Source organism: Anneissia japonica, unplaced genomic scaffold (genome assembly GCF_011630105.1).
Source record: "Anneissia japonica isolate Jap-2015-1 unplaced genomic scaffold, ASM1163010v1 scaffold1417_len1240632_cov203, whole genome shotgun sequence".
In the NCBI taxonomy this organism is placed as follows: Eukaryota; Metazoa; Echinodermata; class Crinoidea; order Comatulida; family Comatulidae; genus Anneissia; species Anneissia japonica.
The window spans coordinates 1059129-1086549 of record NW_022727891.1 but is presented as its reverse complement, the minus strand read 5'-3'; the positions used below and the strand labels follow the sequence as shown (position 1 = coordinate 1086549).

Sequence of the window (27421 nt, the reverse complement as noted above, 5' to 3'; positions counted from 1 at the left end):
GTCATAAAAATTGTTTATTAAAAAAAAAAGTGTCTATGTCTTGGTAAAAAGTTAGTAATTGAATGATTGGGTATTTTATATCAAAAGGACGTAAATGTAAAGTGGTCGTAATGTATCTTAAGGGGTGGACACAGTTTTGGTACTGAAACAACAATAACAACCTTTCATTGTGAAAAAGAATTTGACCCTGCGAAGTGTAAAATGACGGATTGGCTACAGTTAAACGCACACTCTTTAGGTAGGCCTACTAGCAGGGGTATACCGTCAGGCCCCGGGTATTCTGGCTACTTAAGATCGTCAACCTTCTGTATATACTTCATAGCTCAAACGTCGGAAATGGAACAGGCTATATGCAAAAAGAAGAGTCGAGGGATCCTTGAAGAAAATATCTGGCTGTTGAAATACTTCTAGCCAGGAGCTTGTTTGATGGATTTGCAATAGGGTTACAGTCTCATCTGTTTTGATGACAAGGACGACAATCGTTGAAACCCGGCAGTTTCATATTTAGAAATCTGCGTAATTCACCGTGTCACAAATGGTGAGTAAGTTGGTTCTCATTACTGTATTTTACGTCTGACACAGTTTTTCTTTCAGTATTAGGCCCTAAGTGTATTTTTCGTAGCTTTGTCTCTTTATATAGTTATTTAAAGTTGGGTGCACCTTGAGGTTTTAAGGCATACCATCTAGTATGAATTTTCAGCCTTAATCTGTATGGCCTACATACCTGTAGTCTCTGTTTTGAGGTGTATGCTGGGTTTCTCTTTCCCAGACATGGGTCTCTATTTTCGTGCATGACATACGAAATTATCAAGTAGGAAAAAGGATTATTTTGATACCTTCATGCATGGGAAAATAGAGACTAAAATTGTGGGGGTTCCAGATTGACAAAAATGGGCGCTCGCATCCACCCCCCCCCCCCCCCCCCCCCCCCCCCCCCCCCCCACCGACATCAACCTAAAATATCAAGAAAGCTGAAACCCATGCATGCGAAAACAGAGACCCAAGTATACGAAAACAGTGACAAGGCATAGGAAAACAGAGAACGAGATACAAAAATAAAGACCTACACACTGTGAAAACAGATTACGCATACAAAAACAGTGACCAAAGTATACGAAAACAGAGACCGGACGTACGAAAACAAGTCAGGCCAAGGTCTGTTTTGATTTTTAGAGCTGGTCTCGGTTCTCTGATCTCTCTGTTCCCCCTCAAAAACATCCTGGGGCTTAGCTAATGTAGACCCCTCCAACCCCCGGTCTGAGTAAGATTTCCTTCTTATTCCAAATTCCTAGTCTCTGATCTAATTTCATAACCACAAAGTTACCGAATAAATTTCATTTAAACTTTTCCTCCATAGCGTGCGAAAGATTAGTTTACTCGTTTTCTCCAATCACAGAACTGTTTGAAAATCGCAATGCATGCATATTATCTGTCTCGCTGGGGATTTCTAAACATCATTACAATTTTTCTTACTTTAACCATTTTGGTACAGTTTATAAGAGAAATACCATCCATTTAGATTTCGGACCCTTATTTACGATTATAATCTAGGCATTGGTTATTTTATTGTATTTATTGTATTTATTTATTTATTTATATGGGGCAAAGTTTTCTGAAAATGGGGGATCCTGAACCTCGGAACTGCCAGCTTTGGTAGCCTCTATTCATAGAACCGCCTGAACCGGCGGTATGTACACTATTGATTATTGGTTTTGTATATCTGGGATTTTTTGTTTGTAAATCTAGATGAAATAATTTTAATAAAGGGTGAAATTATGAGTTATATAAAAAGTTTGTTTTGCTTCGAACTCTGGATACTTACTCGGTTTTAGATTGATCTAAACTCGATATATCAAGCATATCTCCTCAACGAAATGTTCAGTTGTATGAAAATGTGTCTCTCTGTCTATATGTCTCTGCCTCTGTTTCTCTCTTTCTCACTCAATCTCCCGTTACCATATGGGTCCCAGTCCCTAAATGTTGTCTTAATCAGTGACTATTAAATATCGATTTTGGTACTGCCTTTCCATACGCCTTCACATAGTGGGCTAGTAAGCCCGACAGATCTCCAGCTGGTTGAAGAAGAGAGTTAGGCCTGTAGTAAATAAACATTAGATCAAATTTGTGGCGTGCCTTTGTAGCATATGGACAGTAAATAAGAGAATTAATCATTCATTCATTCATTCTTTTTATTATTATCAAAACTCATAGCAGTAAAAAATAACTGATTTACTAGTAGATTTACAAAATTCACAGGAATACAAAACTATTAAAAGTTAAAAAATATTATTAAAATGCAAACAGAAACAGTGCTCAAATAATATAAGAACAACCGAAGTTAAAATTGTGTAAATTATTAGCTCTTCAACGAAAAAGCTCCTTATTTGTATGAAAAAGTATGTCCGATGTATGTAAAGAGGATACAGTATATGTATGTTCATACATATCTATTATAGACATAATAAAATAATAACATCGCTTGAATATGAACTTAATGCTTCTACAATCTTCAACCAAGCTCTTTGTAATGAGTGCCCCTGGAGGAATTTCAGCATGCAACCTCTCGCAATGAAGGCGAGTGTTGCATATAATTTATATATTGGCTGCAAAGAATGTGGGTCGTGATACAAAATCGGTTAAATTTTTTTGTGGGTTCTTAATGTTTATGGACAAAAATAAAAAATAAATACCCACACCAAAAGGGTACGGTAAATGAAATACGATATGAAATGATCAAGCGATAATACCAGAAGAGTCGTTCGTCCTACCCCATGGTGTTCGAATCTAGATCAACATTCAGAAACGCCTTAGGTATATAACTCAGTTGTCAGGAATTGTCAAGAAAATTAGAGCATTTTTTTTTTCAATTAAATTTATTTTTATATCAGACATTGTGTTCATTGCTATCATTAAAACTGGAGTTAACAATTGTAAACTATGGTGGAAACTGAACTAATTTTATTTTTATTTTCAAACTGTTTTAAGATTCTATAGGGAGCTTTTCACCTCACCGCTTCCCAACCCCCATCCCCCATCATTGAGCATAAGCGCATAAAATAGTCAGTTAGCTAACGTATAGATTCAAAGCAATTGTTAAGGGGTTTTTGGGGGTATTTGGGTTTACCTACAGAGCAACCATGACATCCCCTTTTACAGACATGATATGTTGCCCTTTACGACTATTTCTCACCAATAAAAAAATGTACCGGTACCTTTTAAAATATAGGCCTACCGGTATTTTTTAATTAACTTACACAGAACGTAAAAAACGCATATTTTCAGGAACTTTGGCCTTTGGAGTTCGACCGATGATCCCTGCCAATTACAATTTGCATATTTGTTGGATGAAAATCTATTATAATGAGTATGATATTTTAATTCTTTTCGAAATAAAAAGCCAATGTTAGAGGGAGAGTATTTTAAGGTCATCGATATATAAATATATAATTGCGCTTTGTTAAAGTCATAAATATTTAAAACATTAAATTCAGTGTCTCGACGTTGAGTTGCTTCAATCGTCATCAGAGTATATTATTCCCCTAAAGACCAACTCAATTGAAACGTCGAGACATTTTCAACATAATCAATGTTCTTTTCAGGACTATATACGCGGTGTACCGCAAGCAATAACACATTGTTACTTCGCCATGTAAACCTTCAAAACAATATTTTTAAAACATTCAATTTCTTGTTGGAATTAAATTGTACCCTGGATAAATTCTTTGAAAATTATTTCGTTCGTCATGGCACAGGCCAGTGCGTCATTTAAACAATGATTGTGTCGCCTGAAGATTGCACTGGAATTAATTAAACTGAAACGCTCACATAGTGGAGCTCTGGGTGAGCTATAAAAACCTATAGATCGCAGTTGGGAAATCATACTAAATAATATTAAAATAAGTGTAATAAGTGTGTAGCACCGTAAACACAATATCAAAAATAGATTAATAGTAACAGTGCTCGAATAGGAACATATTGTAATAATTGTATCAATCATAGGTAATCCAAGAAAAGTGTCTTTATTTCAGTTGCATGAAAAGTGTCTGGCGGGATTCGAACCTGCAACATCTCGCATGAGACAGCCAGTTGTATAGAGATAGTGGGGGTCGTTGGGGTGGTGGGAACAGATCGTCGCCGATATCTTATGGTCTCTTTGGTCTAATGGATATGCTACTCGCCTTGATAGCGAGAGAATGCAGTTTCTAATCCCGATTATTACAACATGTTGCGATTTGAGCAGTTATTATATTAAGCAAATACTTTGGTACTTAAAAGCTAACCATTGCTCCACGTTTCAGTCAGTTCTATGACGAAAAATGCCCTGGGGTGAGATCTGGTCGTAAATCCTTAAGGTCTCCATGGTCTAATGGGTTTGCTACTCGCCTTGATAGTGAGAGGTCGCATGTTCGAATCCCGACTGGATGGCGTTTAATGTCATACCAGGGAAGGGTGCAGATCTGTTTTGAGAGGTGGGGGTGGGGAGACACTTCGTATTTCAGGAAATAGTACCTATAAGGGCCAGAAATGACACCTGTAGTAAAATTCATCAACATCACATCACTATTTTTAGTCAAAATAAAGCGCCAACAAATTCCTCATGATCTTTTATCAGGGATTTTTTTTATAGTAAAATTATATAGTCAAAATGAAGCGCCAACAAATTTCTCATGATCATCGTTTATCAGGGATTTTCGGCAACCATGTCTAATTAATATCCAGGACAACTTAAGCCAAACTATACTAAGCTTAACTCCTATAATAATTCTGATCAACAAATCACAAGTTTTTTTATCGCGTTTAGCACAGTTTTTAATATTATTAACATTATTATCTATTGTCATAATCACAATCGTCATCATTATTTATCATTACTACTAGTAGTACTGTAGTATTATTAAGCAAAACTTATAAACGCTTGTAAAAGGATAAAAACCAAACGGAAATATACAATATCACATTTCTGTATCTTAAAATACATGGCATGGAATTTATGGATTTAAGACGAATGTAAGTTGATTTTTTGTTTGTTAAGTTTGATAAATCTACCCTTGAGCCGTAGCTGTTATGAACCCGAAAAGTTTTATTTTTGCATTATTGTGTATAGTGAAAAAGTAATTAATCTGATTAATCTAACGAATATTCCAGTGGGTTACTATCAGGTAGCTGGTGACTTTTATTGATAGAAGTTTATGGTGGGTTTCTATCAGAGCACGGGTCACAAACTAATGCATATTTACATATTTTCGAGAAGTATTCATTTTGAGTGATCCCAGTAAAGAGTTTGTAGGCATATTGGCTAGCAAGAACAAGCTATCAAACACTGTTTAAAAAGGTAGGGGATGAGCTGCGGCTCCTACCGTCCTCCCACCCCCAGATACGTCCCTGATCCCGCCATCTCCCATCAAGTATAAACTTACCAATTGGCCGTCATTTTAATCATGCTAATCATTCAATAGAAGATATATCAATTATAGGTATTGAGCATATCGTTAATAAAAAAGAATCAATTATCAAGACAAGAGAATCATTACCCGAGAGGTATTAATGTTGATAAATAGCATCTCTCCCATACAAAGTTAGTCTATTGAATTCTTATTCTAAACTTCTGGTCTTTCTTATTCTAAACTTCTGGTCTTTCGGGGTACATAATTAATTGCATGCGAATTAACTGATTTACAATATCCTAACGCCACGTCAGCAACAAACACACTACTGTATTCCACAGCAGAGGCCAAGAGGGTGACACCCTAAAGTCATATCAACGATATACGTACGTTTCATTTTAGTAAGTTTATAAATTCGCCTTTATACATTTGTATTAAAAAGCCAATTTTGTGTATACATATAGGATATATTTGATTATAAGCATTAAACTGAATCAGAGTACGAAATAAACGTAAATCACCATACATGGTACACCAATTTTGAAGTATTTTAATCTTCATATAGTTCTAATGAAAATGTTTTTTTTTTTTCATATAATATATGGATATGTATGTCTGTGTGTTTGTGGATATGGTGTATAGGTATATGGGCGTCACATAAAATAAACATACACACACTTAGGCCTACATACACACTGTCTCTTATACACATCTTTCTTTGAAAATTATTTCGTTCGTCATGGCACAGGCCAGTGCGTCATTTAAACAATGATTGTGTCGCCTGAAGATTGCACTGGAATTAATTAAACTGAAACGCTCACATAGTTTGCCTCTTGAATTTAGATCGTACTAATATATCACGAAGGTTAGGTGGTCTGCGATAGGCTATGAACGGTGTATCCGGAATATATATAGTAGGCCTATATATATAGTAGGCCTATATATATATATGTATATATATATATATATATATATATATACATATATATATATATAGGCCTACTAGATATACATATATACATATACACACACATACATATACATACATCCATACATCTGAAGACGTTTACGTTTATGCCTGCTTTATCGGTTTATGTTTATGTGCTTGGACACGGTAAGTTTAACTTGGACGATGATCTAAATGTATTCTATTTTTAATTTCGGCACAAAATACGTTTTATTTGACATCAATGTTTTTTTTTCTTTTACTTGATAAAGTGATTATTTTATGTCTCTTGGTGGAATTACACTTTCCATTTAGCTATCTATTTTTAAATTGTTCTGGGAAAATAATGAGTATCATGTGCACTTATAATGGCTTTGTTATAGCAAAACTACCATCATTGAATGGTATTAAAGGGGAATTTAGATCAAGATGAATCTCACAAAGTAAACACAAAACTTTATTTTAACATTAGTGAATGTTGTTGGGAACGTTGATGACAGAAACTAACAACGTTACAGCAACGCTTGAAACGATATTGAAAATTATTATTATTATTATTATTATTATTATTATTATTATTATTATTATTATTATTATTATTATTATTATTATTATTAATATTAATATTATTATTATTATTATTATTATTATTATTATTATTATTATTATTATTATTAATATTAATATTATTATTGTTATTATTATTATTATTACTAATAGTATTATTATCAATTCATATGAGCTATACAAGTAAACATCCATTACAATAACATTTTTTTTTTCAAGCAAAGAAGAAACAATTAAGTTTTTGCTGATTTACATTTGATTAATAGCCGATTTAAAGAATTTATATAAACAATATAGGAAAGGTGGCCTATTATTTTTGCATTGTTAATTGATTGAGAAACTACTTATTCTTGTCCAAAAGTTTAAATGTGGATAGCATAGTGACCCTATTAGGATCCGCTCAGCAACTTCGATTCGATTATTATTTTTTTGTACAAGATATATAAACTATGGTAATATACTACAGAAGTCTCAGACAATTTAGAATAATAATATACGCAGCGTGTGCCCGGTTTTAGACTCAACTCAGTAGTAGCACGTCGATTAAGGGGACATCTTCGGGACCAAACAAAGTTTCCCCATAGTAGGTGTGTCCCCTGAATAGGGGTACCCCTATTTAGGGGACACTAACTAAAAACGTAAAATTGTCCCCTTAATATAGGGTCCGAGTGGAGTTGAATAGCTTGGTGGTTAAGATGCTTGCCTTCCAATCCCAGGGTCCTGGGTTCAATTCCTGTCAGTGTTGCAGGATTTTTTCTCACGATCAAACAACTCCACTCCCTAAACCTCATATTGAGATTTAGTTTGTGTAAAGCATCATGTGTGTATGTTTGTCTTGTGTAAGGGATTGTCACCTACAAGTAGGACAGTGATATATTTGCTATTGACAATCCACATGTATTGTGTGCCTAAATAAATAATAAATAAATAAATAAATAGGGGTTTTTGGCTTATTTTCATATAACGATGACATACAATCTTTATAATTTTATTTTTTATTGACATCACTAGTTTACAATAGAATTAGAATTTATAGCTATAATTTGCAATGCAAATACTGTACAATTCAATTATAATATGAAATAAAAATCAGAAATGTAATTAAAATATGTTCCCAATGCATGGTGCAATGTTACTGACCAAATATTCTTTATTATTTGTTAAATATATTGAGCTTTCTATTGGATGAATGTAGCATGAATAGAGTAACGACTTGGAATTAAGGGTGCAAGTTATGGTATGGATTAGAATGCTATATGAAAGTACACGAAAAATAAAGAAAAAGAAATCCCCATAGTTAAGGGTAAAAATTGACAAGATTGGCACGAAGTAACACATGCAGTAGGCCCGTATACCGATATTAACTCTAAGGATTCAGGGAAGAAAATTCTGGTCTATTGCTCAAAATGTGTCAAAATATAAAGTTAAATGAATTTGTCTTATTTTGAGACTGCTGCAGTTGTTGTGATACAATGAAAAAAATAAGTGTCCCCTTAAAAGGTGTAATTTGACCATTTGGCACACTCTGAAAGTGTCCCTGTCCCCTTAAGGGGTATTCTCTTAATAAGGGTTGGCCGTAGTGTTAAAAGATATATTGCTCCTCTTTCACGGAAAAGTGTTCCCAAAACTATAGGGGTGTCCCCTGAATAGGGTTGTCCCAAAGGATGGGTTCTACTGTATTCATTTAATGATTAAGTTATATATCATAGTGACAACAAGAATACACTGCATCTATCTGAAATGGATAAACAGACATATCATTGTCGTCCCAAGGCCTAATTTTTAAGTTGAAGGGAATATTTAATGTTTATATCATAAAGAAGGTCTGTTGGTAATTTGAATTGATTGTTGTTACTCCAACGTAATGAGGCCTATCTCATACAGACGTTTTCAACCACCCTTACATCGCTAGACCCAGAGAAAGACGGACAATAATGATAACAGCTCCGTTATGAACGAAGAAATGCCATTTTAAAATTAGGAAATTCATGCACGATTGCATTGGAAGTGTTATAACTGTTGCTTCGTTTGCGTTGAGCATGTTGGAATATAGATTTCCTCTCGTTATAATAAAAACGCCGCTTCAAATGAGTTGATTACGGTTCCATTTACCAGATAATCTGTGTTGAGAAAATTTATTGCATAATCGATCATAATGTAACAGCTTCCTCTCTAACACACTTCATTGTAATCATAAGTTTACCCTCACACAGTGAAATTCTTCAGGTGACAAAACTACCTCATTTGATATTCTCTCGAACAGCTACCTACACCTTTTCATCAGTATTTATAGTATAAATTACGCTATCATGTAGGCCCTATAGGGTAATTAGAGTTATAGCGAGCCGTTGAATTTGGAGTTGGAAATGGCATTTCAATTTAAAATAAGTTTGTAAGCGCCACGAGGCTTAGGAGATTAGCACATTAATTATAGTGTGGCGGAGGGGAATTATTTTTTTTTATTTAAAAAAAAATCTCTTGTTTTTTTTCTGTAACGAAAAAATATAAAACACCGTGATTATTATTAGAATTGAAAACTTCTCAGGTTGCCGCCATATCAGTAAATACCAAATTTCATACCATTGTAGTGTTGCAGAAGTCAAATCATTTCTTTTATTAAACTGATGGAACACACTTCAGTCACAATATCAATTCTTTCTCTATTGAGTACTGTTAGGCCCCGTATAGGCCTAACGTTCATTAATGCTTCGACACCACTGCAATTTTCAAACTTTATTTACGTTATGAATCTTTTAAAATGTATTGTTTTAGGCCCTATTATATTTTTCTCTGGCATTGTAAAACAAATTTTCGTTCATGCCCTTAAAAAAAGAGAGAAAAAAGATGGCAGTCGGTCGTCACACCAGCAACTGCCATATCAAGTTATAAATTAATCCGATCCTTTGAGCTTCCTATTTTTCACATTTTGTAATTTTTTGAAATTGCATTTTTGCATTGGAACTGAAGATTATGTGCATTTAAGTTCATTCACTTGATTATGATTCTAAACTACATGCAGAGCGCACATTTATTCCTGCTTTTAGGTTTAATTAGGTATATGCCTATATAGGTTAACAGAGTAACCATGTCTCTGTTGGGAAATTTTTGCGTTTCTAAAGTCAACATCTTACGTATTTGAGTTTCATTATTCATTGCTGTTACGCTATATTATATTATATTATATATTATATATATATATATACTGTCTCTTATACACATCTAACTATAGGGGTGTCCNCTGTCTCTTATACACATCTAGATGTGTATAAGAGACAGGTATAAATGTGGAACTACAACAGAATTGCCGTCACAATGTGTTATTGCGTGATCATAAAGACTTATTGATCCCAACCATGTTAGAAAAGATGCAATTCTACCTGAGTAGAGCATTAATAGAATGTATTGAGAATGACGTTAGATTTGTTTACACTCGACATTCAGGTGATACTTATTCAAGGAAAAAATAAACGCGTTTGTTCGAGGGGAGACGTTTATTCTAAAGCCTGTTTCCTCTAGGCGAGTTTATTCGGTCGAATCAAAGGTGTCGGTTCTGTTCCTGAGCTCTGATTTGTTGCGCTCTTTTTTCGCTTCGCAAAAAGTAGAAACTGTCGAACTACCAAATTCGCTGAAAGCCCACATGAACAGACGCTTTTCCACTAGGCGAATTTATTCGTGCGAATCGAAAGAGTAGGTTTATACGTATGCGCTTTCACATTCTTATCGGAGTTTTTTTGCGAAGCGAAAAAATGCGCAACTAATCAGAGCTCAGGAAGCGAACCGACGCTTTGATTCGCGCGAATAAATTCGCCTAGTGGAAAACCACCTTAAAGTCGGTTTTCCACTAGGCGAATTTATTCCCGCAAATCGAAAGCGTCGGTTTATACGCATGCGCATTCACATTTCTATTGGGGTTTTTGTGAAGCGAAAAAATGCTCAACCAATCGCTTCACAAAAAATAGAAACCGCTCGAACTACCGATTCGCTTAAGCGAAAACTCCGACAGCAGAAATATGAATACGCATGGCATAAACCGACGCTTTCGAGTCGCACGAATAAAATCGCAAGTGAAAAACATGCTTAAATGAGGTTCTAGAGGGGGGCGTTTATTCAAACCGGAGCGTATTCAAGCTTGTATGCAAATGCTGTAGAATTGTACAGTCCTGCATGCAGGCCTACATGTTATGACAAATTAGTTAATGATGTTTTACTACACAAATTAATCCATAGATTTCGATTTGCTATTAAAATTAAATTATAGTTAAGTAATGTTTGTAGCTAGTTAATTTCTGCTAAATGTTGTCATCAAGCACACTTGATTTGCCGCAGTTTGCCTCATACTTTGCTTTTAGTGAGATATAGGTCCATGGTGTGATGTTGTACTGAATTGTTTCTTAAGTAGGCCCTCTACAGCTTACAGTAATATTACATTTTACTTCTGTTACCTCTTTACTTCTAATATTAATTGGTCAAACAACTCTTGTTATTGTAAGAAACAATGTTACAATAAATTACTATTTAATATCGTTATTATACTTCCATCATAATCTTATTATTAATATAAATGATTATAACTATACTCGAATATAATATTTCGAATATTATTATAATTCGGTCTATGCACACGGACGACATTTGCAGATACTGTACTTATCTTCAGATTGTTACTGTACATCAAATAAGAGTACATTAAATAAGGCACATTGACACATAATAGTAGGCTATAAGACTATATGAAATACACTTTCTGCATTGTGCTAATGCACGTACACGCCTGCGCCTCAAATCTCCGCTCCCCGGTTGGTCTGTACTGCCCTTAAACTATTTTTAAATATTTAGATACTGGAATGCCTGGGGAGATGACATTTCGTCAGTCACCGACATCATACAAAGACAAAGGAAAGATTTTTATTATTATTATTATTGTTATTATTAGGCCAGGTTATAGTCTTATCTTGGTAATTCTTCTTATAAGTTAGGCTACGAAGAATAACAGGTCATTAAATAGGCCTATGCGACACTAATTAGCAACAATTAGCGACTCAGACTGAAAAAAAATTCATGATCCTAATTTAGAATTGCAACCAAAACACTCAGAATAGTTAGGTGAGTAGCACATAACTTTGATTTGCATTTAAAAAAAAATTTAATTTAATGGTAAAACGGGGGGTGGGGGGAACACGTGCGCCTGATACTTTTGCTGATCACGAATGTTTTCCTTACTATGGGTTCCACTGTGTTAATGAACCGTAAACGAACACTTTTAGGTCATACAAAGAGATCAGTGAATTTTCTTTATAACTAAGGCACTCTCGCGTTTATACTCCGAAACGACAGTGGACTGATAACATTAATATTTGGACGGGGATCAATAATAGACTATAGGCCCACCCATTGGATATTATTTAACGACAGTGTTAAAGAAAATTAGAAGTTTACTTTTGCAATAAAATAACGCTATCATCCGAATATTCTAGCAGATAAATATTTAAAATTAATTGTGTTAGGCCTACGGATTTGATGTTCTTAAAATTCTCATTCGTTAGACACCGGAAGTGATTTCATTATTACTACTTTACTCGATACTGTTTTTTTTTTTTTTTTTTTAAATAACGTAACCGGTATGCAAGATAGAGGACTGTGACTAAAATGCCATACGTGCATCTAACCAAATCATTCCAGTGTAATATACACCTATTATAGATGAAGCCATGAAATGAAATTTTTGTACAAGATCATAAAGACGTTATAATAATAAAAAAACAATCCACACATGGTCGGTTAGTTTGAGTTCAAAAGACTGCGAATCAATTTAATCAACTTTTGGATACCAGCACATATTATAGTCCAATAAATAATATGTTGACTTATTATTATTGGGCCCATTCATAGAAGACTGATGACATCACGTGCAGGAATTCAAAATCCTTTCATCATCGTTATCATCTGTTGTCCGTAGACGGAATAGGAAAACTGTCACAAATTCCTTTTTAACGTTTGAACTTACAAAAGCTTTCGGTCCAGTATCCTCGTTGATGATGTCTGGAAATCCAACTAAGTCTTCTCCACAATCAAATGACCGTTTGGAGGGCGTGGGTGGGTGGCTGTCTCTTATACACATCTAGATGTGTATAAGAGACAAGCTTGGGTTTCTTGATTCGTAAATTGTAATTGACATTTAAAAGGGATGTTACCATAACTGCAGAATTTAGGATGCTATTCAGACCTCTGTACAGAGTTGATTTAGCAGTCAAAATCCCATTAATTTAAACTAATTCAGTGAATGGAAATTATTACGCATAGGTATAATCTATGTATTTTCAACGTAGATAACATTACTGTTCTTATTAAATTAAGTTTTTATAACTCTCTATATTTCAGTCATACCTCGTCATTATTATTTTATTACTTATTATTAGAGTAGATATTTATTTCTATGATTTTTAGATGTAGATATTTATAGCACATTTGATTTTCTGTCATGGCATTTTCATTTTCTACATATTATCCATTGTATAATACTACCTAGTCTTTTGACCTTGTACCGCTACTTAAGTTTCATCTGTACTATTTTATGGCGAGCCAAACAGTAATTTAATTGAAAATATATAAAAAGGTACTATATATTGAAACTAAGATATCTTTAGCAACTAGGATAAGACTATTAGTATTGTGGACGTTAAATATTGTGCTCAATAAATTACTTATATAGGTCCTATAATAATAATAATAATAATTTAATCTATTTCCGAATAAGTTTGGCTTTTTTCAACATCATCTTGTCAATAACATCTTACAGACACCTTTAGAAGTGTGGTGACGCTTTATCAAATGCTGGATTTCAGCCTCTGGATTCAGTCTCCACCATCCATTCCCTCAACAGACGAGTATTAATATTTATAAGTGCTATGTACTGAGGATGGGGGCGTGGTCTAAAAAATGATATCGCAGCAAAGTGTATGTGGTGACATTGTTTGAAAAGCTGGAACTAAACGTTCAGATTCAGTGTAAACCCCATTTCTACTCAACAGGCGATTTGAAACGACAGTGAAGTGCTTATGTAACTTAAGATAGAGGCGTGGTTTAGGCAATGATATCTCCAGCAAGTAAAATTCATTAATATAAATATTCATCATGATTGGTTAACATCCTACGCGGTTTCTCTGCAGATAAATGGATGATCCTGCTAATGATTGGAAAGAGAGGACTGGAAAATAGAGACAAAACAATTGCTATCACATGTAGTAGGTCTATGTGTTAACTAACGCCTAACCAGAAAACACAAGGGTAAGAAGATAGTCTTATTTTTCTTAGCAACTTCATGAGTACGCTTCAAGACCATTGGAAGTTTTTCACAGGTATATGGACACCTGTATAGTCGGATTGCTTAAACTTATAGCCAGCAAGAAATTCAGAATACTGTAGTGAAAGAAGTAAGCCTTGAGGTTCCTTTTACATATGTTCTCTAAATTTGGATCAATATTATAACCAACATCTTTTACATCGATTACTTTTCATAAAAAAGCATTAAAGTTGGTAAGTAGTCTTATTCAATTTCTACTTTATATAATGCCTTAAGACTCGCGAATAGGTCACGAATCCCGGAAGGTTTGAAATCTGAAGTCATGAAAATCGTTTAAACAAAAAACAACCAGGCTACTTAAACTTGAATTTTTTTCTATGAAATAAAAGAAATAGAAGATGATAATGAGGATGATAATGTTGATAATAATAGGGCTAATAATAATTATTATGATTATCATTTAGGTCTATAAGTCGCAATATGTCATCAATTAACTTTCCACGTAACTTTCCTATCTCTGAGCGATCATTTGTTTTTTTAAGTGAAATTCGTGACGTCATCATTTATCTCCAAATTCACCCCATCCCCGAGCCGTTACCAATTTGTTGTAGACCGGTATGTTTGCGGGTTGTGTCGAAAATCCAACCTTGCTGTAAGTCGTTATTGAAATATTAATGAAGCCCATACCAGTTATAGTATAAGGGCATAGGCCTACGCTAGATGATAACATTTTGTTTTATTTACTTTAATTTATTAAGCACTGTTACTTGGAAAATGCTATAGGAACTCTAGGCTATATTTTCTAATAGCGCCCTCTAAACCTGACAATAATTGAGATCGGTATGTTTTGCGGCTCAAAAAAAAACTGTTTACCATGATATTGAGAAGTATATGTTTCGTTGCCATCAAAATACCAACAAAATAACAATAACAGTAACAGCAACTATAACAATAGGCGTAACAATCGAAATGACAATTACAATACCATTGACAATGACGACATCAACAACAATATCAATAATAATATAAAACAATACCGTAAAACAGTAAGACATGGATTATATTGAACAGTAACAACACTTTTGGTTCTTTTCGTTTTATTAGGTCACAAAGTGCCTTTTTCTGGACATCAATCATGCACAATGTATGTGTCCTTACAACCTATTCTGCTCTCTGTAGAGTATTTTTACAATATCTTAGTACTATAAATCACTCACCTCCTACTAGGAGCCAAACTTATACTCTTGTGTGAAGAGAGACGTAAATAAAGTGTCACGAATTCATTCGTGCAGTTTCATGAGATGATGCACAATGTGAAAGGAGCAGTTAATTACAGGGGAGGAGCAGCAATAAAAAAAAAAACATTTTGATGCACTCCTTAAGATGTCCTTGATTCGACTTTACTACTGTAGTGAACCCCATTTAGATAGAAAATACATTAAAACATACGTCAGGCTTAAAGAGCAATATCATCGATGGTGCCATACAAAATCTTCTATCAAACACGCAAAGTTATTCACCAAAGACAATAATGTCATTCACCACACTGAAGCGTATTGAAGGATATAAGACTGTGGCAAACAGCATAAATAAAATGGAAAGATTTATGAGTTTGATATATTAGGATCAACTATATGGAATTCACTTGAAAGATGCTGTTTGTACTTGCGATGATATACGTTTAGTTAGCTTTTTACTTTCTAGTAATATGTTACGTTTATGTGTTAATAAATGTTTTTCAACAAATTTTGAAACCATAATTGGATAGGTCTAGGCCTAATTACAAGGTTACGCGTTGTGAGGAAACTCTGTCAAAGCCTCCACCTATTTCACGGTGGCGGATCCAGGAATTTGAAATAGAGGGCACACAGGGAGAACTTTCACAGATAGAGGATCAATACCACCTCAGCCCACACGATGGTTGGGCAGTGGCGTATCTAGGGGGTGCTCGTGGGGGGGGGAACCCAAAAATTATTCACACCCCCCCCCCCAGTAGCCCAGCAAAATTCACGGTCAAGTAGTTAAAAATCACCTTACTTTGCGAATTAGCGCCCCTCAACTGATCATCGAGCCCCCCTCCCCCACTCCACCTTATCAACACCCCCATTTCAAGAATTCTGGATACGCCACTGTCACTGGGGCTAAGGTAAGACAATTTATGACTATTGTACTTCTAGATTGCCCGGAAATGCACTCACACGTGAAGTTAAATTTAACAAAAAGTAACAAATTGTAACCGAGCGGTCTCCCGAGTTATTCCTACCGATATAAAAAGCATTCACACGCGTCTGTAAGGTAATGCCAAGGTTGTGTAAAATTTATTCAGTGTTTATTCAATGAACCATTTTTCCCCTACTGCGATATAGGTCTAGCCTAGGCCTAGTTGAGAACCCCTGTCACATATTGAACATATTGAACTCACCATCACAGTAAACATTCGAAGCAATCAATACCCTTAACAACTGCTGTACTACTACTAATAAACTAGGCATAACTTCCAACGTTTCTGTCGACTCTTGTAATACTAGTAATAGTACTAACACCATCCCGACGTTCATTTTATGTATATCTTCTTCTTCTACCATTACTAATTAACATCAATAACAAGGGTAATTCATTCATCATTGAGAAAACTAGGCCTATCTATTTCTAGTGGATCAGAATCGTATGCAGAAGGAAGAAAATTCAAAGAACCCCGTGTGAAACAGTAGATTGTTGTTGTGTTGAAATCCCTGCGCATGCGCAGATCCATCCATGTTACATCTCGGAAGCTTTACCAGCCTCAGCAAGGCTGGTAAAGATTACCAAGACTTGGTAATAAGGAACCAAGAATATATGAACGTTAAGTATCATCGTCGTGTTGTATTTTTTTGTTTTTTGTTTTGTTTTGTTTTGTTTTTGTTTTTTTTTCTTCTAACTGCACAAACTCTGTACTTGTTTGATTAAACGAGATATTGCATTCGTTTAATTTCCTGTATATAATGACTTTTTAACTACTTGATAACAATATAAAATCAACATCATCAGCGCATGGGCATTCCCAAAAAAATAGAAAATTGTAATGAAAGTTAAATCTAAGATTTAACTTTCATTACAATTTTCTATTTTTCTCCACTGTTTTATAAATTTAACACAAAATTCATTGACAAGAAAGATCGACGTTTCGTGTCCATCATGGGCGCATTTTCATCATGGACAAGAAACGTCGATCTTTTTTGTCAATAAATTTTGTGTTGAAGTTATATACTGGTAGTAAATGTCTACTGTTTTTATAGCTTTGAAAAAAAAATGAAAATACGGGGGAGGTTGTGCCCTCTTGAATCCGCCGCTAAAATACGAGCTGGAATGCCCATGCGCTGATGATGTTGATTTTATATTGTTATCAAGTAGTTAAAAAGTCATTATATACAGGAAATTAAACGAATGCAATATCTCGTTTAATCAAACAAGTACAGAGTTTGTGCAGTTAGTGCAGAAGGGTCAATACAGGGAATATGCTAGTGTTAGAGAATAAGGGAGGAATGATGCTTCAAAGTAGGTGGGGTGGGGTGAAATATCACACGTATAAAAATGGTTTGTTGCTCTACCCGATGAGGTGTAATCGTACTGAAAGTACGTTCTCATATATTCGCAAGTGATTCAGTTGGGAATCGAACCTATACGACCTCCAGAAAAAAAAATACCACTAGACCACCGAGCTTGCACTGTGGCAGGTGTTGAATTCGATCCCAAGTAGCACTTAATACTGCAATGCTATTTCGATGGTGTTTGCGTCAGGAAAAATGTCTCGCCGGCCGTACCTGACGTGTAATCATACTGAATGATCTGAGTACGTTTAAAAAACTTGCAAGTGATTATTTTACGCTTGCTTGGGAAGTCTCCATATAGAAAGCAAATTCCATGGCAGGGAGAATTATATACAGTTCTTTAATAAAAGGTCGCGTGCTTGACTATCCAGGGTTTGTTAAAGGCAGTTAAATGTCATCACTGACATTTGTGCACTATTTTATATACCCCAAAATATTTAGTAATAAATCTTTGCATTCAGTTACAAAACCAAGCCAACTGACAAAGTGCAATGGCAAATGCAGGTTGACTGTGATTGAGCACGTTTTGCTAAGTGGTGAACTCCTGACAATTGTATCGTGTTTGCAATTATTAATTCGTCTTCAAAATAAGGTCGGCAAGGAAGACACAATGTTATTATTTTCAAATATTAAATATGATGTATATATAAGAGGGCTAATAGAAAATACGTTTCTTTAATAAAACCTTGATATATAAATGCTTTCTAGTAAGCTATTGTTATTACTTGTGTTATGAAAATGGATGTAAGGAATTTATAGAGAAAAAAAAAATCGTTTTGTATCTGAAATAGAGTTTGAATAAATAATTATAGGCCTACATGCAAATTATATAGTAGGCCTATTGTAATAACAATCTTGATTCAAAATAACTCCCACTTTGCGACGACGGGGAATGAAAACCACCTCTATTGGCCCTAAAAAAAAACCCCTGCTGTATTTGATGAAAAAATCCGGAGAGCTTTCAGTTCCGCGTGGAAATTCGGTGTGTTGTACACCGAATTAATTGTTTCTACTATTTTTTTACTGGAAAACTAGACAACTATGGAATACCTCTGTAGCTGTGCTCCTTGGTAAAGTAAATAGTTGGCATAGATTGGGGCTCTCAACCATAATAACCATGATCATTATGATAATCACAACATCGTCAACATCAATACCACTACAATCATCATAATTATCATCATCGTCGTCATCATCATCATGCTTTCCTTTTCTGGATATGCACCTTTTAGGTCTAATCTAAAGGAAAAGGCGCGGTACAAACGCCTGGCTATTACATTACATCGTCATCATCATCATCATCCTCATTATCACTATCTTCTTTGTCATCATCATCATTACTATATGATTCTCGGCAACATCATCATCATTATTAGGCCTATCATTTATTATTATTATTATTATTATTATTATTATTATTATTATTTTTATTATTATTGTTATTATTATTATAATTATTATTATTATTAATATTATTATTATTATTATAATTATTATTATTATTATTATTATTATTATTATTATTATTATTATAGTGTAAAAAGATATTTTATCCTGATAGTTTTTTTTTAATTCTCGGTCCACTTAATTGAAAACAAATTCATATGGGAATTCTTGTATAGAACATTAATGCTTGATTGTAGTCAGGAGATAGCCATGGTGACACATTAAAATCGATAGTTATATACAGAGGAAGGGACATATTTTGACAAAGTAAAAAGAATCTATTTAGAAAGGAGAGGGAAATATTGCTACATTAAATTTGGTGGTGGTAGACGGAAGAGGAAATAATGACTGATTGAAATCATTGTTTCAGTAGACAGAAGGGGAAATGTTTTGACAATTTGAAATAATATTGGTAGAAGAAATAGGTTGACAAATTGAAACCAATTTTACAGAGGGGAAAGGAAATACAGCGATATTCATATATCCATTTAGACAGGGATGTGAAACGGTGATTTTTCAAATTCAATGTTTGTAGACGGAAAATGATGACGACAAATTAATGTTAAGTCAGCAGTCGTTGGACTAAAGTCAACCCCTCTATTATGAATTAGTCGACCGTACTATTTTACAATAGACTACCGGCTGCTCTCCCTCTAGCTGAAATACAAGGAGAGGCGGTGATGTGATTTGAACCGGGGACCTAGAGATCTCCACGGTTCAGTGCACACACAGTGGCTACCATCAGATTAGCCGACTTAGCTAAGCTGCTCTCTCATATATTTTGTGATTGCAACGAGCTCCTTTTAAATTTAATTTTTGGATGAACAAAGTTATACCTGCAGCAACTACCATGTTAGTACAGTAGATGGGAGTGAAATTAAAATAAATGTTAGTAGGAAGAGAGGAGTGGGTGGGGGTTATATCGATAATCCGAAATTAATATTCCTTGTTAGTAAATGTGTTCAATTCGTATATTGTATTGTCTCAGAAATATACGGTTTTCGTAATTGAAGATTTGGTTTATAAATAAAAAACCTTAGGCGTACCAGTATGTGGAAATAACGTCGTCATTGATAATATTGATCTGTATTACTTACAAAAAATATTTATTTGACAATTTTGGTTCTTTATTGACTAGAATATATAACAATTGAAAAAAAACCCCAAATTTATAAATGTATGTACTTATATTGATATTTTATTTTATTTTAGTTTAAATTTGTATGTGATTCTTTTACTAGATTATAATGGACATTAAAAAGACATGGTAAATAATTTCTAATCTGATTATTCTTGTATAACACAAAATCGTGTTTTTTTTTTGTTTTTTTTTGCTAGATTATATGGAAATTGAAAACACATGATAAATAAATTGTAATGTAATTGATTTTTTTTATTGACTTGAAACAATTGTTGAGATAGAATGTTCTTTTATTTATTGATTAACTTTTGTAATTCTAAGAAATATTGATAACAAACAAAATATAATAAATCATCTTTTATATTTTCAAAAAATGTTTAATTTTGATACTTATTTTTTCCAGAATTACTTATGTGTACTTATTTTATATAATATTTATGAGTATTACTACTACTTAACGCCTTTACACAAATATGTTTCAAACAATATGTTTGATTTGTATTTGTGACAATTTGGGCTTTTCATTTTTTTTTTAAGCAATTGCTTTAGAAATTTTCATTTTTTGGTTCATTTATTTTCTATAATGATTTGTTTACTATGTTGACTGTTATGGTATGGGAGAAGAAAAAAAGAAACACGAAAAACGTATTGACATTAAATCAATGTTAGTAGAAGGGAGCGGAACTAAGTCGATCTTACAGAAGTTAGGAGGTAATGTCGACAAAAAAAAAATGGGAGGAAATATTATACGACAACAAATGGAATTCTATGTTCATATATGGGAGGAGAAATATTAATAGGTCGCCAAATTGAAATCAATTTTAGTAGACGAAAGGAAATAATGTGACAAATTATAATTAATTTCATTGATGAGAGTGAAAATGTGGCGACAACCTAAAATGCCAACCAGGTCTTATTATACAGGTTATTACATCAGTGGGACACATACACAGCTCCCTGAGGAGAATCCCATATTACAGATTTCGGAGCTCAGTTTTTGCCTTAAATTCTCAGAATTTCAAAAATCTGAGTTTCTGTGTCCCACAGTATTTCTTGACGGATTAATTTAATTTCGTGTGTAGTGTATTGACAGAGGGAGCTAATCAAATGCCTCCTAGTCTTAGGTTTTATTATTATATCTCTATGGGTTTAACCTATCAGGAACACTTCCCTCAACTTACAAACCTAACTATTTCTCTGTGCCCCACGCAGAGGAAGCATTAAATGCAGATCGTAAGAAAACAAATTAAATTATGTCACTGATAGCTAGATAATGATGTGTATTGATTTTTGTTTGTAGATCCTCAACCGAAGATTTAGGTATGTCTGTTATTGAGGAAGGAGGCGTATATGATTATGAGTGGGTGAAGGCTAACTTCAACGGCACGATATATTTTCAGGAAGTTACGAACTACTGGAGACTTATCACCACGACTTGTGTTGGCACAATTGCTACCGTTGCGAACCTTCTGTTGTTGTTCATCATTGTGTTCATAGTGGATATCCGAAAGAAGCCATCCATGGTACTGGTCGCAAACATTACAATTGCAGACTTGCTCATGGTCCTTTGTAGATCTGTTTACATTGTGCTCTTCTACACGAACGTTGGACAGACTCGAGACCATACAGAATTCTTTTGTAAATTCAGTAGTGGGACTTATATATTAGCGCTTACTTGTTCAAGCTATACCCTTGCGTCCCTTGCTGTTACGCGTTACCAGGGAATTGTCCGACCGTTTGGCAAACTCTCCCGACGCCCACAAACATTCAGACACATTGTAATCACGTCTGGTGTCATTTGGATTTTCTCGATATTACTGAGCATACCGCAGTATATTTTGGCGAAGAACAACGAAGATATTGAATCAGACACGCACCAATGCCAATATTTACCGCATTATACAGCCGTTGCGATATCGCACGAAATTCTGTTTATAGTACTAGCGTACCTTGTACCATTGACAATAATCGGGTTCTGCTACGGCAGCATGTCGCATTATTTACGCAAAGCGTCACGGGAATTATGTGAGATGGACAAACACTCCACAAACGTTACTACAATCATCACGAGGCGATGTCGTCTAGCAAAGTCATTTATCTGCATTGCAGTAGTTTTCGGTTTTATGTACTTACCGAGCATGATTTACCGTATCCTCGTGCAGTTTGAGGTCGTCACACAGAATACTGCACTATACTTTAACGGAATTGCAAATATTATGTGCTACACAAATACATGCGTTAATCCCGCAATGTTTTGCTTTTTCACCAAGAAAATCAGGCAGGGATTTATTGACATATTTTTCTGTCGATGGGGGAAAATAAAATTATCCAGAATCAATTCTACAACTTCTAGAACCACAAATAGAACGTAACGGAAAGTCTGTCATAGATTTCAGGGAGTAGAATAGTTTTGTAAGGCGAGTGGTTGGAACAGTGGCTGTGGTTTGGGTCATCATTCTCTAGATGAGCAGAACCATCGGTTCGAATCCCACGCGGTTAATATTGCTTTTTCTGGGTTTTGTCTTAAATACTTCAACTATTGGGTGTGCACGTTGTAAGTAGGAAGCGATTGAACATACGAGTTTTGGGTTGGTAAAGGCGCCACTCAACAGTATTTTATACAGTACCGTACCTTCCAATTGACTGCACATATTATCCTGAATTTGTGAGAGTTGAAAATCAGAATGCCAACGTTATACTTTACAATAATTTACCGACTTGTCTCCGCATATTTTGAAGTTTGCATGCGTAATTATGCACAGATAAATGTTTTTACGCCATGCTCATAAAGACATGAAACCAACTGATTCGGCGTGCCAATGAAAGCGTAAAAAAGTTAGCTAATTTGCATGCGGCATGTACGTCATACGTTGCTATTTCGAAAATTTCCTATTGATGATCCGTACCTGCATCTGTCGGCTTCTACAATCGCCTATGGTAGCTGTCATGTCATGTTGATAGATGGACTTTCACCTTTAATTTCCCTTAAATCTATAATACTATAATACGATTCCGAATACAATAACGTTCATGGGTCATTCTTTCAGAGAACGTGATACAATGAGCTTAAATTTAGTCCCACGCTTGGTGATTTTGATGAGCCCGCATCAATCATCATAGGCCTCGATTGACGGGCTACCGATTATTATTCTATAAAATTTAGTGCACATATCCAGAAAACTGCTAAAGGCGCTTTTTCCCCTGTCATTGGATGCAGATCATACACAATGTGGAACATTCTCCACTCTCCGGAGAGTACTGTACGGTATTCCAAGTTGCGGGTATAATCAACATTCCCGAATCATTGTTTTTTACTGCTGATTGAAGAGAGGCAAATGCAGATAAAGTACAAACAATTACGACTGAGCATCGGTCTCGAACCACCGACCTTCCAATTGAAAGTCAAAAGCACTTACTCAGACCAACGGTCGTCGACAACACGATTCTTTGAAGAACGCAAGGCCACGACGTACGCGCAACGGATTGTTTTTAATGACGAAAAGTTTTAGACTGCTACCGACAATTAACAGACGGCGTGGCGTCGTCGTACCACGCAGTGAGTTCCCGGCTTTACACGCTGCACCACTCGCTAACCCACTCGTGCACACGTAATCGACATAATGTCATATGACAATAATGAAACTACACAATAAGTGCAGCGATAGAGAATGATGAGCCATGTCCATACATTAATGTATCGATAAAATACGATGATTTATCCAAAACTCGCCTATTCCTTTCAGATGTACAATTACGGGGACAAGAAAATCACTAATGTAGTAAAAAGAAAAACATACTCTTTAGAAACATTCCTTAAATAGAGAGGACAAAACCCAGGCAAACAAACATATAAAATGATATGAGGGAGCTTTCGATTTGTGTGACGACGCGACGTTAGAACGGAATCAGTCATGCGTGACCGTCCTACCTGGCGTCCTACGTTCTCTGCATACGTAGATTTGGCCAAATTGCGTTCTAGAATAAACTCAACGAGGTGACACTAACGTTCTCACATGCGCAGATGAATTTTACTGACGTCATTACGTTCCACGTCCTACCGTCGTCGTGCAATCGAAAGTTCCCTACTGGAATACAACGGGAACGTGCAAGAGATTAAATAGAAAAATATTTGACACTTGATCTGAGTTGAAAATACGTGACCCACGTTTTCAAAAGATGGTTGCGAAGAGCGCCCTCGTTACTACGTGATTTTGGATGAACAATGGCGTTAAAATCACATGAAAGAGAGTGTGAGTGAGGTTATATGTAAAATAGCTTAATTTGTTTGTAAGCGAATATATTATATTAAACCATAGATCGTTTGGTTCAATCAACAATCACTTGAGTGGCTTTTAGTGTTTAAGATAAAGTTTGATTGGTGAAATGAAAATATATGAAAATTGATCGATTAATTTTTTTATTTTAAAGTTATAGTTGATGTAAATTAAGATGAGATTTTGTAAAATATATTGATAGATATTTATGTATATGATGATATGATGCAAATGCAATTTAATTGTCTTATATATTATTAATAATACTAGCCATCCTATAAAGACAAATTACCATAAGGTACTGTAGACATATACCGCTGTCTCACTGCTTAGATGGATTAATCAACTGAGGTTGGGATAGGGTTGCTTTCACAAGTGGACGTAAGCAGATATCTCACCGGCTAGTTCGTTGTAGCAATACATCTGTATCTGCCAAGTGCATCTAGCCCACTACCGCTATACTTCTAAGAAATCAGCCCTATCCCGATTAGCCCCTCTTTCATTTACATTACATATAAGTAAAGTATTTACATTACATATAAGTATTATGGATTTAAAGAAAAAAATATAATATAATAATAATAATAATAATTATTATTATTATTATTATTGTTATTATTATTATTATTATTATTATTATTATTATTATTATTATTATTATTATTATTATTATTATTATTATTATTATTATGTTGTAATGATGTTGTTTGTACTGTTCTTTAATTTTATTAAAGAGAGCCCCTGAGTATCAGTTGACCTACTGGGTGGAAGGGTTACCCTCTTTAAAGATGGTTGAAATAAAAAAAAAAAACAAAAAAAAACTACCCAAGATGGCGGCAGTTCTGAAATTAATTAGTGTTTTGGATGCCTCTATTGAATGACATCTTTACCTATTGACATTTTGTCTCTTGATTGTTTACTGCATTATCTTGTATAGCATTGACGGTTCTACCTCTTTTAGTTTTTATTCAATTGTGAAAACAATCGTTTTTATGGTTTTTTTTAAAAGAAATTTATATAGGCCCCTATATACATGCTTTTATTATATAACCAGAAAACAATAATAAAGTGTAGAGGACTCTTAATATTTACGTCAATACATTCATACGCGCAGTACCATATATATCCGTCTAAATACAGTGCTTAGCAATGGGAATGAGGACACTGTGTATAAAATCAATCAAAATATTAGTTTTTTATAATAATAATAATAATAATAATAATAATAATAATAATAATAATAATAATAATAATAAAAATAATAATAATAATAATAATAATAATAATAATAATAATAATAATAATAATAATAATAATAATAATACAGTGCTGTTAAAGAGATGAGTTTTCAGATTTAAATGTATTATACGACCATGATGTTATAAACCGTATCAAACATTACCGTATGGTCCCCTGGGTCAAAATTCCTAGTGAAATCGGCCCTCAGATGACTGAATATATAAACACCCTGTTCGGATTGGTCACTTGCTAAGTTTGACTCCATTGGTATGGCTGAATTACATCGTCAGTTAGCTGTTTCAAGTACCTTGGTATTGAGTACGTAGGCCTATATGCACTTGCACTATAGGCATATTGAATACCGGTATAATTTTGAGATTGGAAGTTGCAATAAATACCGTAATAATTGTAAAATTAGGCCTACACATTATTTTTTCAAGGAAAGTAAGTTATGGCCCAAGCCCAAAACGAAGTGAAGGACCCAGCGATGTATTCAGTTAATGAACTCTACTACTGCCATCCAAATACAAGGTATTATAGAAAGTTATTCCTCTGTGGGTAGACATACCAATTCTTATATCCAAAGCCTATCATCATAGCATTAAAACATACCATTCTTCTTTTTTTAGCTAAAGTCTATCATCATAGCGTTAAGTGAGTTAATGCGCTAAGCTACATTTCCTACTCTTTTACTGTGGGTGTAGGTATTGATAATAAATGAGCAGAGTAAAACGATGCAGTGCCGATGATCAATAGGCGTTCTGTAATTGACGGATTACCGAGGCTGCTGTAATTGACAATGGCTTTGCTTTAGGTAATATGAAATTCATAGGAATAATAATGTGATATTAGTAAGAAATATGTATAAAGCTATAAAGTTTAATAAGTAGGCCCCTATGTCACATGAATTAATAATGTGTAAACCATTGTTCGGGAGATTCCAGAAATATTAAATGCCATTGTATCAATTAAAGGGTTTTCAAATCTTCAGGCTTGCTAATCAATGAGAAATTTAATGAAAGGCAATTTTTAAGTGTATACAGTGTCACATAACTGATATTAATGTTTCTCTAAAGAGTTTTATGGCTCTGACGATGCAGAGACCATCTCGAAGGTTGTGTTATGGAGTCTTGGACATTTATTCAAATTTATGTCTCATGCTCCAATTGTACAAGCATGATTAAATTTTACCAGGCGTTTCTCGTTCGTTAGTTCGTTCGTCGTATGAATCACAAGAGCTACACAGTTTTTGTTTAATGTAGCTTCCTTTTTAGCGAATTATAGTAGCTGTTAATTGACTGGAACAGTCGTGGCAGAGTCACGAGCAGGCATTTCTAAAACCTTTAGAATGTACAGTACTCTATAATACTTGGCAAGTGCATCTTATGACTTGTAGGCCTGCATATTCGAGCATTGTTATTAATATGTATCTATATAATAGATGAGTAAAGACATTCGCTCTAAACCATCTTGCAGTAATGTTTTATATATATATATATACGGTATATTATATATATATATATATATATATATATAT

At 34.4% G+C, this 27421-nt stretch overlaps 1 protein-coding gene across 1 annotated transcript; it reads left to right on the top strand.

Annotated features, from left to right (window-relative positions):
• Positions 1-222: 222 nt before the first annotated feature.
• On the top strand, positions 223-27374 carry LOC117113936 (galanin receptor type 1-like). Its single transcript, XM_033257449.1, has 3 exons — positions 223-538; positions 14064-14430; positions 21672-27374. Exon 3 carries the CDS (start codon positions 21694-21696, stop codon positions 22741-22743), a length of 1050 nt encoding a protein of 349 aa, XP_033113340.1. The 5' UTR covers positions 223-538; positions 14064-14430; positions 21672-21693; the 3' UTR covers positions 22744-27374.
• The last annotated feature ends 47 nt before the right edge of the window (positions 27375-27421 follow it).